General features: G+C 36.8%; 2 protein-coding genes across 3 annotated transcripts; both read right to left on the bottom strand.

The window, feature by feature from the left end:
• Positions 1-1,882: 1,882 nt before the first annotated feature.
• On the bottom strand, positions 1,883-6,907 carry LOC141678545 (chaperonin 60 subunit beta 4, chloroplastic-like). Of its 2 annotated transcripts, XM_074484892.1 has the most exons (14): positions 6,633-6,901; positions 6,290-6,415; positions 5,554-5,691; positions 5,317-5,412; positions 4,917-5,159; positions 4,607-4,841; positions 4,198-4,367; positions 3,875-3,952; positions 3,730-3,801; positions 3,541-3,645; positions 3,305-3,397; positions 3,135-3,227; positions 2,468-2,813; positions 1,883-2,362 (listed from the first exon to the last, which is right to left on the bottom strand). In XM_074484892.1, the coding sequence occupies exons 1-14, from the start codon at positions 6,801-6,803 to the stop codon at positions 2,340-2,342; spliced, it is 1,989 nt and encodes a 662-aa protein (XP_074340993.1). In that variant the 5' UTR covers positions 6,804-6,901; the 3' UTR covers positions 1,883-2,339. The 2 variants fall into 2 exon arrangements, 1 of the variants encoding a protein (XP_074340993.1); XR_012557784.1 differs by lacking the exons at positions 1,883-2,362; positions 2,468-2,813 and having other exon boundaries at positions 3,305-3,393; positions 6,633-6,907.
• A 1,106-nt stretch (positions 6,908-8,013) lies between these two features.
• LOC141677964 (basic leucine zipper 43-like) lies at positions 8,014-9,197 on the bottom strand. The gene has a single exon (XM_074484124.1). It carries the CDS (start codon positions 9,078-9,080, stop codon positions 8,505-8,507), a length of 576 nt encoding a protein of 191 aa, XP_074340225.1. The 5' UTR covers positions 9,081-9,197; the 3' UTR covers positions 8,014-8,504.
• Between the last annotated feature and the right edge of the window lie 5,296 nt (positions 9,198-14,493).

Raw genomic sequence — 14,493 nt, 5'->3', positions numbered from 1 at the left:
ATTTTTCCAGTTGGTGTTACAAGACTGTTGCAGCAAAGGCGGGTTTTTTCTAGCCATAACTCTGAAATTTACTCTTAATTTACTGATTATTAACATAAAGAGGTTCGAGGGTTTTTTTTAATCTAGTGCTCACCTCTGTAGCAAGGACCTGTCGTTTTGGAAGTGCAAATTTATACTATTACTGGTTGATTTATCATACATTCATATCCCATGCTTGAGATTATTTTGCAAATAGGTTTCTTCTTCAATGTATAGACTAAAGCATAACCAAGAAGTAACTAAACCATCATCCCTAGCATTATAGTCTAGTAGATGTCCCTCTTCTTTTGATCACAACAGACCGAGGGTTCAGGATTCAATAGCACGGTCTAGAGTATCCTCACCCTCTGCAAATTAATCTTCATTACTGATAATAAATCTACTAGGCATCAGGGTCACGAGAGCAAGGAGCACATCTAAAAACAGGACAGTAACAAATTGGTTAAATTATCTATCCATGCTTAAGACTATTTAGCAACTAGTTTGCTTCTTCATATCCCCGACTGATGTGTAGACATAATCTACCAAAAAGTAACTAAGCAAGTATCCTTAACATTGTACTCTAGTGGATGCCTCTCTCTAGATAACAAAAAATCCACATTCAAAACTCGGTGGAAGCACCGAGAATTGATCCTTACTTAAAAGAACAAGCCTACGCACAAAGACAATCACTAATCAACGGATGAAATGCGCCTTTAGGCCTGTTTTATATACTTAAAGTGACCAACAACACAACTTCAAAATTTCACCAAGACCTCACAAACAACCAAACCAATCATCAAATACATTGCACACAATAAAAATAACCAATGCCCAATAACAACATACACAAAAACTCGAAAAAGAATCAATTTTCATTCCATTAAATCAAAAACAAATAAACAAAGACCTTGTAAAACACTAGGGATTTACCTAGTAATGGAAAATGAGTAATCAAGAATGATCCTTGGCATTCTGAACAAAAGCAGCAGAGCAAAGTATAGTAGTGATAAATGCAAAGAGGCCCAACCCAATCATCAAAGAAATCCCAGCTACCATCAAGTCCAGTATGCATGTTAAGCTCACTCCCATGATAACCATCATAGCTTTTACTCTTCTTGTGATCAATGCTTATACTTATAATTTATTCCCACAGCAATGCCTTGAACAAACTGGGTACCCTTAATATTCTTGTACTCCTATATAACAGTGTGTGAATAATTGTGTATAAATTGTGATAATGCAGGACAGATAGGTGAAATTTTTTTCTTGGGAAAGATGAAAACATGATCACGAGAAGCACAGGCCTGGCCCCAACTGTCACAATGGGCTTAATTATGGGCCTCATTGTTTTTTTTTGTCTTTCATTTTGTTTGCCATGCACACTTGTGTTGATAACAGTTATCTTATTGTTGGTTTCTGTCAATATATGTAGAACAAAATGGAGAAAAAATCTTGTTTCTTAAAAATTTATGTGCTTTTCTTCTGATATGCTTTCAAGCGGGATATGTTGGGCACGTTTTACCAGACTAGATGTAGATTCGAGTCAAGAGGATGAGACTGAAGCAATGTAGTTATGTGTTCTTGTCTATTATATGACTCTATTGAATAAGAGCTGAATTAAATTCATTAGAATTATTAGGGTACCACCTGAGAGTTGCTTATTAGATGACAATAGCAATATGGACAATCACACATTTCTATGTCTTGTTCCTGCAGATTTTAAAATATTTGGGCCAGTTTCACAGGCTTGTCAGTCAGCTTATCTATCCTCCTAGGGGAAAGCATTACATTATTTCTACAGCTCTGTGTGTGTGTGTGTGTTTGCATTTTGCATCATTCTCAACCTTGCTACATTTGCAAGTTCTGAACTTAAAATTAAGAACTGAGACAGCATAAATCTCTATCATAAGTGGTTTTACTGTTAAATTAACTAATGTACATCTCTGCATCTTCTCTAGACTATACTTAAGCTGGTTGGTGACAACCATCTATTATGCTATTTACACTCCTAATCATTTGATAGCAAAGAACTACTATCAAAGTACAAAAAGCATTTCCCAGTCCTGGCATATTTTTTCTGCTTGCTTTATAATTATCGCGGGATTTCAGTGAAATGAGACGTAAAAGCTATTCCTCCAATAGTTTTGCTGATCAGCCCATGACATGTTGCTTAAGTCTGTCAAAACTCAAAACCAACAGATGAAGTAGATAAAAAATTTGAGTGTACCTCTAGGTTGATTTTTCATGCCAAACTTGTTGTAGGTGGTGGGAAAAATTATTAATCAATGGTTGGAAAGTCTATGAAACTTTACGAGACATTATAGGCCAAGTGTCCCCATACCTGCATAAGAAATAAATTACAGTTTTATTTTACCAAGTTCGACTTTATAAATATGAGCTGTTGAACATGAATGTGAATCATAAGGAAAATGTGAAGTATAATCACCAGGGTTAGGCATTGGTCTTCTCCTGTTGGAGGCTAGATCACCCAAAGATGGCATTGGTCTTCTCCCGCTGCTGGGGGCTAGATCACTCAAATCGGGCATGGGTCTTCTTCTCCTGCTGGGGGCTAGATCACCCAAATCAGGCATGGGTCTTCTCCTGTTGCTGGGGGCTAGATCACCCAGATCGGGCATCGGCCGTCTTCTGCTACTGGGAGCGGGATCACTTAAATCGGGCATTGGTCTTCTCCTTCTTCTGGGGGCTGGCTCATCGATGTATATGACAACCGCATCAGACGTTAAAAAGGTCTTTGCAACTGATGCTGCATGCTCTATGCAACATCTGACTACCTGCATTAGATATTAAGGAGGACCTAGTTAAATCAATTAAATGCAAGTTTATAGCGTCTCCTTTAGAAGTAGATCAGTTATTGTAGAAGCATGTTTGGGAACAATTTCTGTAACCTGGTCAATATAACAGTTGAGTTCACATATTCTACAAACGATTTATTATTAAGCTCATTAGTTTTACAAATAAAAAACTCTTTGGGGTTAAAGATTTTTCGTTGTCTTGCTACACTAGGAATGCTCATCTGATTTTACCTCCAACACCGATAATATGTCTGATAACTTGATAGAAGCACAAACAACTAAAATGTGGCTTGAAAATACCTTTGACGGATCAAGAATTCCAGCAGCCATTAAATCCTCATACTGGTCTTTCGCAGCATTATATCCATATCTTGTATCATCAATAGATAGAACCTGTGTAGTTCACTAGGTGAGACGTTTATCTAGGATCTCCAGTAAGTTACTGAATATTTCACAATATATAAGTGTACCTTCTCTATAACAACGTTTCCATTCACTCCTGCGTTTTTGGCTATCTGTCTTGCCGGATAGCTTAAAGCTCTTTTGAATATTTCAGCTCCTATCTTAAGTTTCATATGCATTGCATTAGTCAATGAAAAAATTACATGCCAGGCTGCTTGACATGTCAAGTCTTTGAATGACCGATTCAGATCACTGGAAAGTGAAAAGGAAATTCCAGAAGGTCGAAGGATATGGGACATTATACCTTCTGCTCTTCATTGTCCAAAGTATTCTTAATTTCATCCACTTTTAAAGATAGCCTTAAAAGACAACAGCCTCCACCAACTACAACTCCCTCATCTACTGCCGCCTAAAATTCCATTATAGAGAAACTTCATTTAGTACCAATAAGAAACATATAGAACCTGCATCACTGAATGCATTAAATAAGAACCTTGGTTGCATTAACAGCGTCTTCAATCCTCAGTTGTTTATCCTTTTGCTCAACCTGTGTTTGTGCACCTACCTATATAGAAATCAACATAAGATCTGTTAGTATTATTTTAGCTGTAAACAGTGCCAAACAAATGAAAAATTACCTGAATTATCGCAATTCCTCCTGATAATCTAGCAATCCTTTCATTCAGTATTTTCTTTTGAAAGTTTTCTTTTGTATTCTGCAAATATATCATTTATTAGTCCAAAAGAAGCCAAGCCATGTATCTGAAGTATAAAATGAAATTAAGAGAAAACACATTGTACACTGCAAATAATAACCAGAGCAGATTTAACATTTAAAATCAGTAGTTTGTATGACCGTATCATAATAGCACAACGTCAGGTTACATAATCTCTAATATCTGAGAAAGGGTACTATATGAAGGATGGAAGCAAGAACATGATAACAAACAAATTTATTTACCTTAACAAGGTTTTCTATCTGCAAGACTCTCTTCTTAACTGCGGCTTGAGTGCTGCCATCAGTAACAATCAATGTAGAATCTTTAGTGATTACTACCTTTGTCGTAGTCCCCAACATCTCCTTATGTGCCTTTTCAACGGTTAAACCCATCTCATCTCTGATTACTGTACCTGAAATTACATCATAGGATAGGGTATATAAATTTCTACTTATTGATTTAAAGGTTACCATATAAATTTTAAGACAGTAATGAAAAACTTGAGGAAATAAAATAATAGGATTTATCAATTGCAAATGAAATTATTGTTTATCCTATGTTCATGGATACTTGAAGATTGAGGTTTAGCATGTGAATTTTTTGTTGAGGTGCTACTATTGATACATTATACATATAATCTGTTTTTACCACCTCCAGTTAGTATAGCGATGTCATCTAAGTAGTGGCTCTTTCGTTCGCCAAATGCAGGAGCCTTGATGGCAGCTGCCTTCAGCACTCCCTTGAGTTTGTTTCTTATTACTGGAGCCAGAGCTTCCTGCTCAATGCCCTCTGCAACTATCAGAATAGGGTACTCCTCCTTTACTGCGTTATCCAATATTTTCAACATCTCCTTTGGGTTTTTGATGATTTTGTCGACCAAAAGTAACTGAATTTTAAGAATTTTGCATTAGCTAATTAGTTCATACTCAGTAACAAGCCTAAACATGGTTAATAACCTGACCTTGCAGTTCTGGAGTTCAACAACCATTCTTCGTCTGTCAGTGACAAAGTATGGAGACAAGAATCCGCGATCAAACTGCATTCCTTCTACGATTTGTAATGTATTATCAGAAGAATTTCCCCTCTCAATTGTGATAACCCCAGTCTTTCCCACTTGTTCAAGAGCTTCAGAAATCATCTTTCCTACAGCAGGATCATTACCAGCACTGACAGCGGCAACATGTGCAATCTCATGATCCTCAACCTGCAAGGTAAGAAGTTTGGCAGTTGTTATCCGCCAACACAGAGTAATTCTGTAATCTGCTTTGGTCGTGAATTTGTTGTTCTTTGCTTTAGTATTCTTTCAAGCTCTAACATTCCTCTTAAATATTTAGGGTAGTGGAAGAGAAAACATTGTCTACCTCTCTTGACATTGATTTAAGCTCAGAAACAAGGGCTAAAGAAGTTTTCTCAATTCCACGTGATATCTGAATAGGATTCATCCCAGCAGCAATAACCTAGAGATAGCTAGAAGTTAAAGAATCAACAGAAAAAAATTAATTTTATGACACCCAATAAATCTTGATGGTATAATAGGTAAAAAATAATCACTGGAAATTTCATAATTAGTCTAGTAGATACAGAATTCTACTTCACACCTTCACGCCCTCAGCAATCAGACCGTGAGCAAGCAACACAGATGTGGTGGATCCATCACCCGCAAGGTCGTTTGTTTTTGCACCAGCTTGCCTCACTAACTTTACACCAACATTCTCCAGATGATCCTCTAGCACAATCTAAATGACAAGAGATCTATCATAATAGCATTGCAGATGTTCAATGCTCGCCCAGATAACAAACCTCTCTAAATAATTTACTTATACCACATTTCAAGGACCGACTTTAAAATATTCGATAACCCCATTGCTTTACATTTTATTGCAACTGAACACAACAAAAATAATTACTACTAATCGCTAGACAAACACTAGAAAACCTGAATAAGTAAGTTTTGGGTTTTTGAGAACCTCGGTATTAAGATTATGCTAAGCTGTTTTATTCCATTATAGTTCGTATGTTTCCACAATCCAGAAACTTCTCCACCTTGATGATACGGGAGTTTTGTGTACTAGGCACAACATTGTTCTTTCTAATATGGGATAGGTACTTAACAATGGAAGTCAATTTTAACACTAGCAAATCAAGAAACTGTAGGGATGTCAACGTTTATGAAGAATTAGGACCATATACAAGTAATTTCAAGAACTTCAACATCAAATGTCAAATTTGAATTACAATGAAAAGATAAATTTTTCAAATTTAAATGGCACATTACATATAATAGAATGTTGCATTTTATTTAATTTTTGTAATAATTATAAAAGGTAGAGAGACCTGTTTAAGAACAGTTTCACCATCATTAACAATCTTGGGAGGTCCATACTTGTTTTGCAAAACCACATTCCTTCCTTTAGGGCCCAATGTCACTCCCACCAGCTTTGCCACCAGCTCCACCCCTGCCTACATTTATCAAAAGTGCCCATTAACATTTATGTCCCAACTATGACTTTATTATATACTTATACGGCTTTGTCCATGACAGATGACTGTTGCAGCATACTTCACGCGAATAATAAGTGCAGTACTACAACAATCACCCGTCATGGACCCGAACATACTTATATAATTTCATCATAAATGCATATTATATATATGTATAGGATAATGAAAATGTGACCAGAAGCTTCCTTGTAGCAGCTCCATCATGGTTGAAGAAAAGTTGTTTAGCCATTGCTCTGGTTTTGAAGAAAGAAGGGTGATGTTTTCTTATAGTAAAAGGTTGCATTGTGTAAGAAACTGAAGGTATAGGATTGACAAAACATGACATGTATGATATGTTTTGATTCATTGGAGTAACAAGAACTTCAGGTTCTGTAATGAAATGGGTTGAAATGGATAAGAAAGAGAGTGAGTGTTTCTTAAGACCTTAACTGAAAAAATCTATTACTGACTTGTTTTTTGTGGGCTGTGTAACTCTGTAAGATTAAATTGACCAAAAATTAGTTGAATGCCAGTTTAAATGAACAGATTTTAAATTATTACATACAACCAAATGAAAATAATTTAAATCACCATTTGATCTTGATACAATCAATGACTAGATTGGAGATTATTTCTTTTGTGGTTGTTATTTCTTTTGATGTTGCATACAAATCAGAGTTACTATGGTATGTTCACACACCCCTACAAATAAATAAAAAAATAAATATCCATTTATTTATCATTAAAAAAACTTGCAAAGTTTGAAATTTTAACAAAGCCTAACTTTAATTTATATTGAAATATAGAGGCAGAGAAAGTATCAGCTGCAAATTATATTGGTCACTGTAGAATTCAAACTTTCAAAGAACAAATATAACAGAAATATTGTTGTAAGTAGGGTGATTGTTGTTGATAGTATATATTCAGTTATTCACTTGGACATTTCCATAAACTTAACAGGGTATTAGAACTCAATTCTAAAAGGAATGTCGAGTTCTGGTTCTGTCCCCCTCTATGAGAGAATGTTGAATAATATATGATCTGGTTAACGCTTACTATAGTAGGGCTTAAGACCAACAATATATATGGCCTGTTTTTCTTTGATAATTAAATATTAACATTGTTTTTTACACAATATTTGAACTCTCACCTGCTGGTAAACCCTTGTAATATGGTCTTTAGTTGATTTTTTTCCCCTCAAATGAAAAATGTATAGGCATCTTAAAATGCACCATTTGTATCTGCAAGTGCTGAGAATGTAAAAGGAACATGCACTAGGCAGACAACAGCTGAAGCAGTCTTTGGCTCTTTTTCTGCCCTTCTTTGGAATAATAGTTTACTAGAATTAGTCGAAAACTAGAAATCAGATAGTATAATGCTTCTGGCGTCGCATTGGCCACTAACAGCCCCCACCAATATTTGTCCCAGTATTGCCTGTACTATTATGTTCAAGAACAGGATTTCTGGGACCTTCACCCTAAGAATTCGATCAATTTTATCCACATGTTTCAGTGTTCGACGAATTTGGAAAAACTATTACAATAGATCGATAACATTTCATCAAAGTTGGCTCATTTTCATAAAAACATTAAGTACACAGAACATATATGCTTAAGAAATTTGCCCACTACTAAGTAAGAAACAGCATTGGACATTTGGACTAACAGAAGTTATCAAAGATATGAAAGAACATTGTTCAGAGGAGTCATTACTGAGAACACACTGAAAGATGCATTATGAACAACGTTGTGTTGCAATTGTTGTCATGCATAAATTTTTTAAGCCATGTTCTGCAATTGTCAATACATTGCAGTACACAGAGTCACAGACACGGTCTTAAGAAACCGGTGTTTTTAAGTGTTGCATGATATCTTTATCAGTTTATACGATTGTAATGAATCGTGCCTTGCTACTTAAAAGATGATATATCATATATAGATATGATTCAAGATTCAATAATAGTAGAACAAGGATCAGTGCATAGTTAGACAATAAAGTAGCCCACCATCAGAATTAACATCTATACTTCTTGTTTTTTATTTTTTCAAATTTGTGACAATTATATTTATCACTGGGAATTACTGATGGATTGGTCAGAAGAAGATTCTCCTTTGAAATGAGCTTCATCCAGATCCTTCAAACTATCATAAGTAGTCGAAAGTTGTGCATCGGTTAACATTTGTCTAAGGCCAGAATTTTCTTCTTTGAGCTTTGCATTTTCTTCGATTACCTTGTCATGGCTCTCTGACAAATGGTTCAACTTGTTAACCAGACAGTAATTTTCGTTTCTTAAACGAACCACTTGTGACCACAGCTCATCAAGATGCTTCTGTTTCCGCATCCTTGATCGTCTAGCAGATTCTCTGTTGGAAATCATTCTCCTTTTCTTTCTCTCGTCGATGATCATGTTGTTGTGAAGCTGATCATCTCCTTCATCTGATGTCGAGTTATTGCTGACACACGACGAGAAGTCATGAACAGGGAAATTGGCTTGAAAGTTTGGTAAGTTGGTTAACAAGGTGTTGTACTGGAGTACTGATGACATGTTATCTTCTTGCATCAATGTCCCAAAATTATTGACAAAAGGGGGTGGATGGTCTTGATTTAGGGACTGGATTTCCGCGTATTCGGATGGGAAAATCATGGCTAAATAAGATGAATATATTATAGATGCAAATGTTGAAGTTCAAGTTGTGTTTAGCAGATAATGTGGATTTAGATTAGATGAGAAGTGGAGGGGTTTTATATAGGAAAGGAAGTCAAGAAAAGTGGAAGCAAAATTAGCTAATAACAACTGTAATAAAGCATTCAAAAGGCACAAGGACATGAACATCTATAGTAATAGCACTTCAAAATGTGTATGATTTATGCATTTAATGATTGGTCATATTTCTGTATAATTGTTGTAGTGGATATATTATTACATTTTCCTTTTGGATTTGATTACAATACGTGTATGTGTGCATATTCAACACGTCTTCCTCTAACACGTTATGGTTTTAGATAAGTTGGTTACTCAACACGGTATAACACAAGCAGATCAGTAAAAAATTATTAAAAATAGATGAACATACTCAGATCAAACAAAACACATCGAGATCAAAGCGCACATTAATTGAGAAGATGTGACAAACATTTGATGCGCATAGAAATAATTGTTTAGACGAGATGAAATCAGGTGAAAATTGGAGGAAAAAAAAGGAACTAGAGCCATTAATCAAACAGTTGATGTGCGAACTTTACTCTAATATGTACGTAGTGAAACTTGATTTTGTGAACCAGCAAACTGAAGTAGAATCGAGAAATGAAGACCCGAAACCATTGAAGATCAATCGGTGATCGGAGATTGAGAAAAACGATTCAAAATCACAATGTAAAGTTCGCAGTAGAAGTACTTGAACAGCAACTTGATAGATCGAAGCTCTGATAAGAACAACGAACAAGCAGAGTGAAATCAAGTGCAAATGCGGAAGAATCGAGCTCGTGGCTCTGATACCATGTTGAGTAATCATTTCATCTAAAACCTTAAGGTGTTAAAGAAAGGCCCCAATAGAATCATATATTTAACAACTATCAGCGGACTCAAGTAGTAAAGGCAAATTCATTATACTGATCCACCTTTTCACTTTCTTCTTATGTAATCTTCTTGAGCTAAATCATGACAAGAAAGCATAAGGACTCTACAAATTGCTTCAACTAGTTGTACAGAGTTTACTTGTTCGAATTCAACTTCTCCTCTCTACTGTTACTTTTATCTTCAATCGCATTCGTTTCTTTAGTACTTGAAAGTATCTCTGATCATCACTTGTTCTTCGTAAGTTGTCTCTGTAAATCGCGATACACCTGCCCTATTTTTTCTCTTACGTGCTGCATGCATTCGAGATTTCATAGTCATTCATGTCATCCAAAGCTACTCATCAATAATTCATTATCGGAACTGGACCAAATATGTACTCCACATTGCTACGAAACTATCTGCACTGTCTCTTTCGAAACCTGCAATACGTAACTGCAGCTTCTCACATCTCTCTATCTCTTTACTTTCTCGTTAAATAATTGAACGATATCTTCAAATAATTTAGCATTCATGTCCTCTATCCGAACATATTTAAAGCACAGATTCATGCTTGGTAGATTCTTATTCGCCAACTTTTTTCTGATACCGACTACATTGTCAAGGATCTGGACCTGCGTATTGTATATTGCAGAGTGTCAATTATTCATAACATCATACCACTAATTATATCTAAAAATATAAATGTATCCATCCATAAAAAGAAGCCAACTGAATATGAATATGAGAAAGACCTTTCATGGATGCACTACTGATGAAAACGATACGCATTTTTCATCTTTCTTGCACTATACTGTAGAAGTGTAATTTAATATTCTCACACACATCACTGTGTGTTCCTAATTATGCAAGGCTGGCTCTTAATTTACAGAATCCTAGTCAAAATCAGTTTACGTGATCATAAAATACATCTATATGAATATATATATGTATTAAAAAAGTTAATGTAGAATAAGACGCAAATCTTGCTGGCCCATAAACAAGATTATTCTATGCATTATGAAGAACAGTGTCGTGGATGTGGGTACACGTGTGAGTGCGTAGGTATCATGCACATAATATGAGAGTTGGAAATGTAGGTGGAGAGAGGGAAGATCCGAATGGGAACCGCATATAAAAGATGACGGCATTGTCACAGTACGGAATGAAACCTGATTGAACATCAATGGTGGTGTATACAGTAACAGTAGGACTATCCCATCAACTATGTTGTATACAACCGATAAAACCTTCTGGCTATATTTTTTACAGGCTAATCATATAGTAATTGAATAACATACCTTCCTCTTACGTTTTCAGATTTTATCAGATTTTAGAGTGACAAAAATTGAGGTGGCAAAGAGGGCCAATCTTTCGACATTTCCTGCCACCGTCGGTATAAAATGGTTCGTTTTTCCTACCAACTTCGTCGGTATAGTCATTTGACTGGAAAATCTATAAGAGATTGTTAAAATAATAATATACGATCCTAAAAAGGGCATTCTTCTAATGTTTTGAAATTTTAGAGCGACTGATTCATTGATATGATACCAGAGCTTAATTAGGCGGAGAGGACTCACTTCGATTCATGCCACCCCCAATATTTCTCACAATTTATCGTGTACGCCAAAGGAAAAATTAATCCCCGGATTTCACTTTTTGACTCATAAACAGGCTTTCGAGTGTTAGGTGTGTCAGCTCCACATACGCACGGACGTGTCAGCTAAACGGGATCATGACGAGATGACAGGATGGGGAGAGCTGCTGTCAGGACGAGATTGAAGCAAGTGGCATGGGAAGAAGGAATCAACAGTTGAAGTTACAAATAAGGGATAAGTGAATAACCAAGTCCAAGCCACTAACAAGATGATGGAGAGAAAATAGGAGATAATGTTAGTTTTGAATGAGAGTTTATATAATATATATAGACATCCTGTAGTAGAAAGGAACACACAAAACAAATCACACTACACATGACTTAGACCACCATTCAATCTTGTATCAAAAACATTCATAGTGAAACTTATTTGGTAGGGTTACAAATCCTCCCGCGGTTTTTCACCCACTTGGGTTTTCCGCATCAACAATCTCGTGTCTACTTTGTTTACATTTTTATTATTATATTCCATTTAATCTCAAAAAGGAAATCATATTAGGTTTAGTTATTACCCAACTAATTCCGGTAAAAACAATTGGTGCCGTCTGTGGGAAACTAGCTAATAATCTAATTGATTTCACACAATGACGAAAGAGGAGGAAGCAGCAAACCAAGGAGAAGAATCGGTTGTCAACTCAGACATGGCAGCAGCTATGAAGAAATTACAGGAGGAAATGGAGTCTTTGAAATCAGAAAATGCAATGTTAAAAAGAGAGATAACCACAGCAAAATCCAAGACGAAAACGACAGGCAAGAAGCACATTCCGAGTGTAATACGACGCCTAGATATGGATGAAGACATACGATGGGGAAACAGAGAAGAAGAGGGTGAAGATATGATCGTGGTCGAAGAAAATGAGGACGGCTCAATGCATGAAGAAGGCTTACATGAGGCGCAGCATGATGACGATTATGACAAAAGGAATGCGGATGGCGAAAGGAGAAGATCTAGACATAGATCTAGGTCAAGGAGCTACGTCCTAGAATCAGTGAAGAAGGAGCTTCAAGAAGCAAGGGATATGACTCAACGCATCCCAGGAGTTCCGAAACCTTTGGAGAAAGCGACTCCAACTAGCTACGCGAACTCACCATTCACAGATGACATTGTGAAGATAGAGATCCCAAAAAGATTTATAGTCCCTTACATGAAACCTTATGATGGATCCAGTGACCCATTGGAACACATTGATCAATACAAACAACGAATATTTACAGTTCCAATCACGATGGATCTAAAAGAACCGTGCATGTGCAAGGGTTTTGGTTCTACGCTCACTGGGCCAGCCTTACAATGGTTTGTTGGGTTGCCAAATGGAAGTATAGGCACCTTCGCGAATCTAGTAGATGCTTTCAACACACAATTTGCAAGCAGTAGAATATTTGAGAAGACAACGAGCGATCTGTACAAGATAGTTCAACGACATAGAGAGTCGTTGAGGGACTACCTGGCGCGTTTCAATAGGGAAAAGGTCACGATCATAATTGTGATATACAAACAGTTATTGAGGCTTTTAGAAGGGGACTAAAAAGAGATTCCCCACTCTATGAAGAACTTACTAAATATCCATGTAGAACAATGGAAGATGTACAGGCCAAAGCCATGGCCCAGATAAGATTGGAGGAGGACAGGAGAGAAGAAGACGACAAGTATTACCGACCTAGAGATAAGATAGCAACAAGGTCAAGAGATTACAAGCCATACTCAAGAAATGGACGAGAGGAGCCACACATCTATTCAACAAATGAACGTGATGATTGGAGGAAGGATCCAAGTTTTCCCCCTACGTATGACAACTATGGTTTCAACATAACACCATCAACAATGATGAGAGAATTCCACAAGCTGGGGAACATGGTGAAATGGCCCGTCAAGTCTAATAAATCCTAGGCGAATCCTGATTCAAAATTATGGTATGACTTCTATGGAGAATACGGACATAGAGCTCATGATTGTGTGGCATTACGAAGGGAAATTCAAACCCTCATCAAGAAAGGGTACCTGTCAGAATTCATGAAACACTCCACACATGACAGAAGGGAACGATCACCAGCACGTCAACCACCCCCACCTCCTCATCACAAGGTAATCAACTTCATAGCATGAGGGTCAGATGTCTGTGGAGCTACGTACTCACATGCGAAGAGAATTGCACGGGTCGCAAATATGCAATTGGCACAGGCTGATGTCCAAGTTAGCAACATACCCAGAGTGTATTTTGATGAGCAAGAAAAGGGTAATCAAAGAGAACCTCAATATGACAGCTTGGTAATCTCCATACCCATAGGAAATTGTCTGATCAAAAGAGTCTTGGTTGACAACGGGAGTGCGGCAAACATCATGATGCTCACGACACTAAAGAAAATGGGACTAGCTGAAAGTGACATGTTAAAAAGAACTACCACACTTGTTGGGTTCGATGGAGAAACAAAAAGAACCATGGGACAAATTGCCTTACCAACATATGCCCAAGGCGTGAATCTGCTACAGAAATTCGTGATAATTGACTGTGATTCAACATACAACATCATCCTTGGTAGACCATGGATCCATGATTTAAAAGCTATACCATCAACATACCATCAAGTGATAAAATTCCCGACACCATGGGGAGTGCAAGAAATCCATGGGGACCAGGCGACATCTAGAGAATGTTACCTGACTTATTTAAAGTCGAGTATCATTAGAGAAGAACAAAAAAAGCCCGTGATTGCAGTGTCAGGACCAGAGAAGCTAGCAGAAGTGGACTTGACAACAGGAGATAAAAGGGTCTTGATAGGGTAGGATCTTTCACCAACCATCGAATCCAACCTAGTGGATTTCCTGACATCGCTACTAGATGCTTTTGC

The sequence above is a fragment of the Apium graveolens genome, chromosome 8, assembly GCF_009905375.1.
Source record: "Apium graveolens cultivar Ventura chromosome 8, ASM990537v1, whole genome shotgun sequence".
Classification (NCBI taxonomy): Eukaryota; Viridiplantae; Streptophyta; class Magnoliopsida; order Apiales; family Apiaceae; genus Apium; species Apium graveolens.
Note: the sequence above shows the minus strand (reverse complement) of the source record. Positions and strands in the feature narration are given on the sequence as shown.

Excerpts from the sequence above, each read along its gene's own strand:
- LOC141678545 (XM_074484892.1), bottom strand. The coding sequence starts at position 6,803 with ATGAATCAAAACATATCATACATGTCATGTTTTGTCAATCCTATACCT. Across the intron at positions 5,692-6,289 it reads GTGAAACTGTTCTTAAACAG|ATTGTGCTAGAGGATCATCT; the intron begins GTCTCTCTACCT and ends CTTGTCATTTAG. Across the intron at positions 2,363-2,467 it reads AAGACCAATGCCTAACCCTG|GTATGGGGACACTTGGCCTA; the intron begins GTGATTATACTT and ends TTTCTTATGCAG.
- LOC141677964 (XM_074484124.1), bottom strand. The coding sequence starts at position 9,080 with ATGATTTTCCCATCCGAATACGCGGAAATCCAGTCCCTAAATCAAGAC.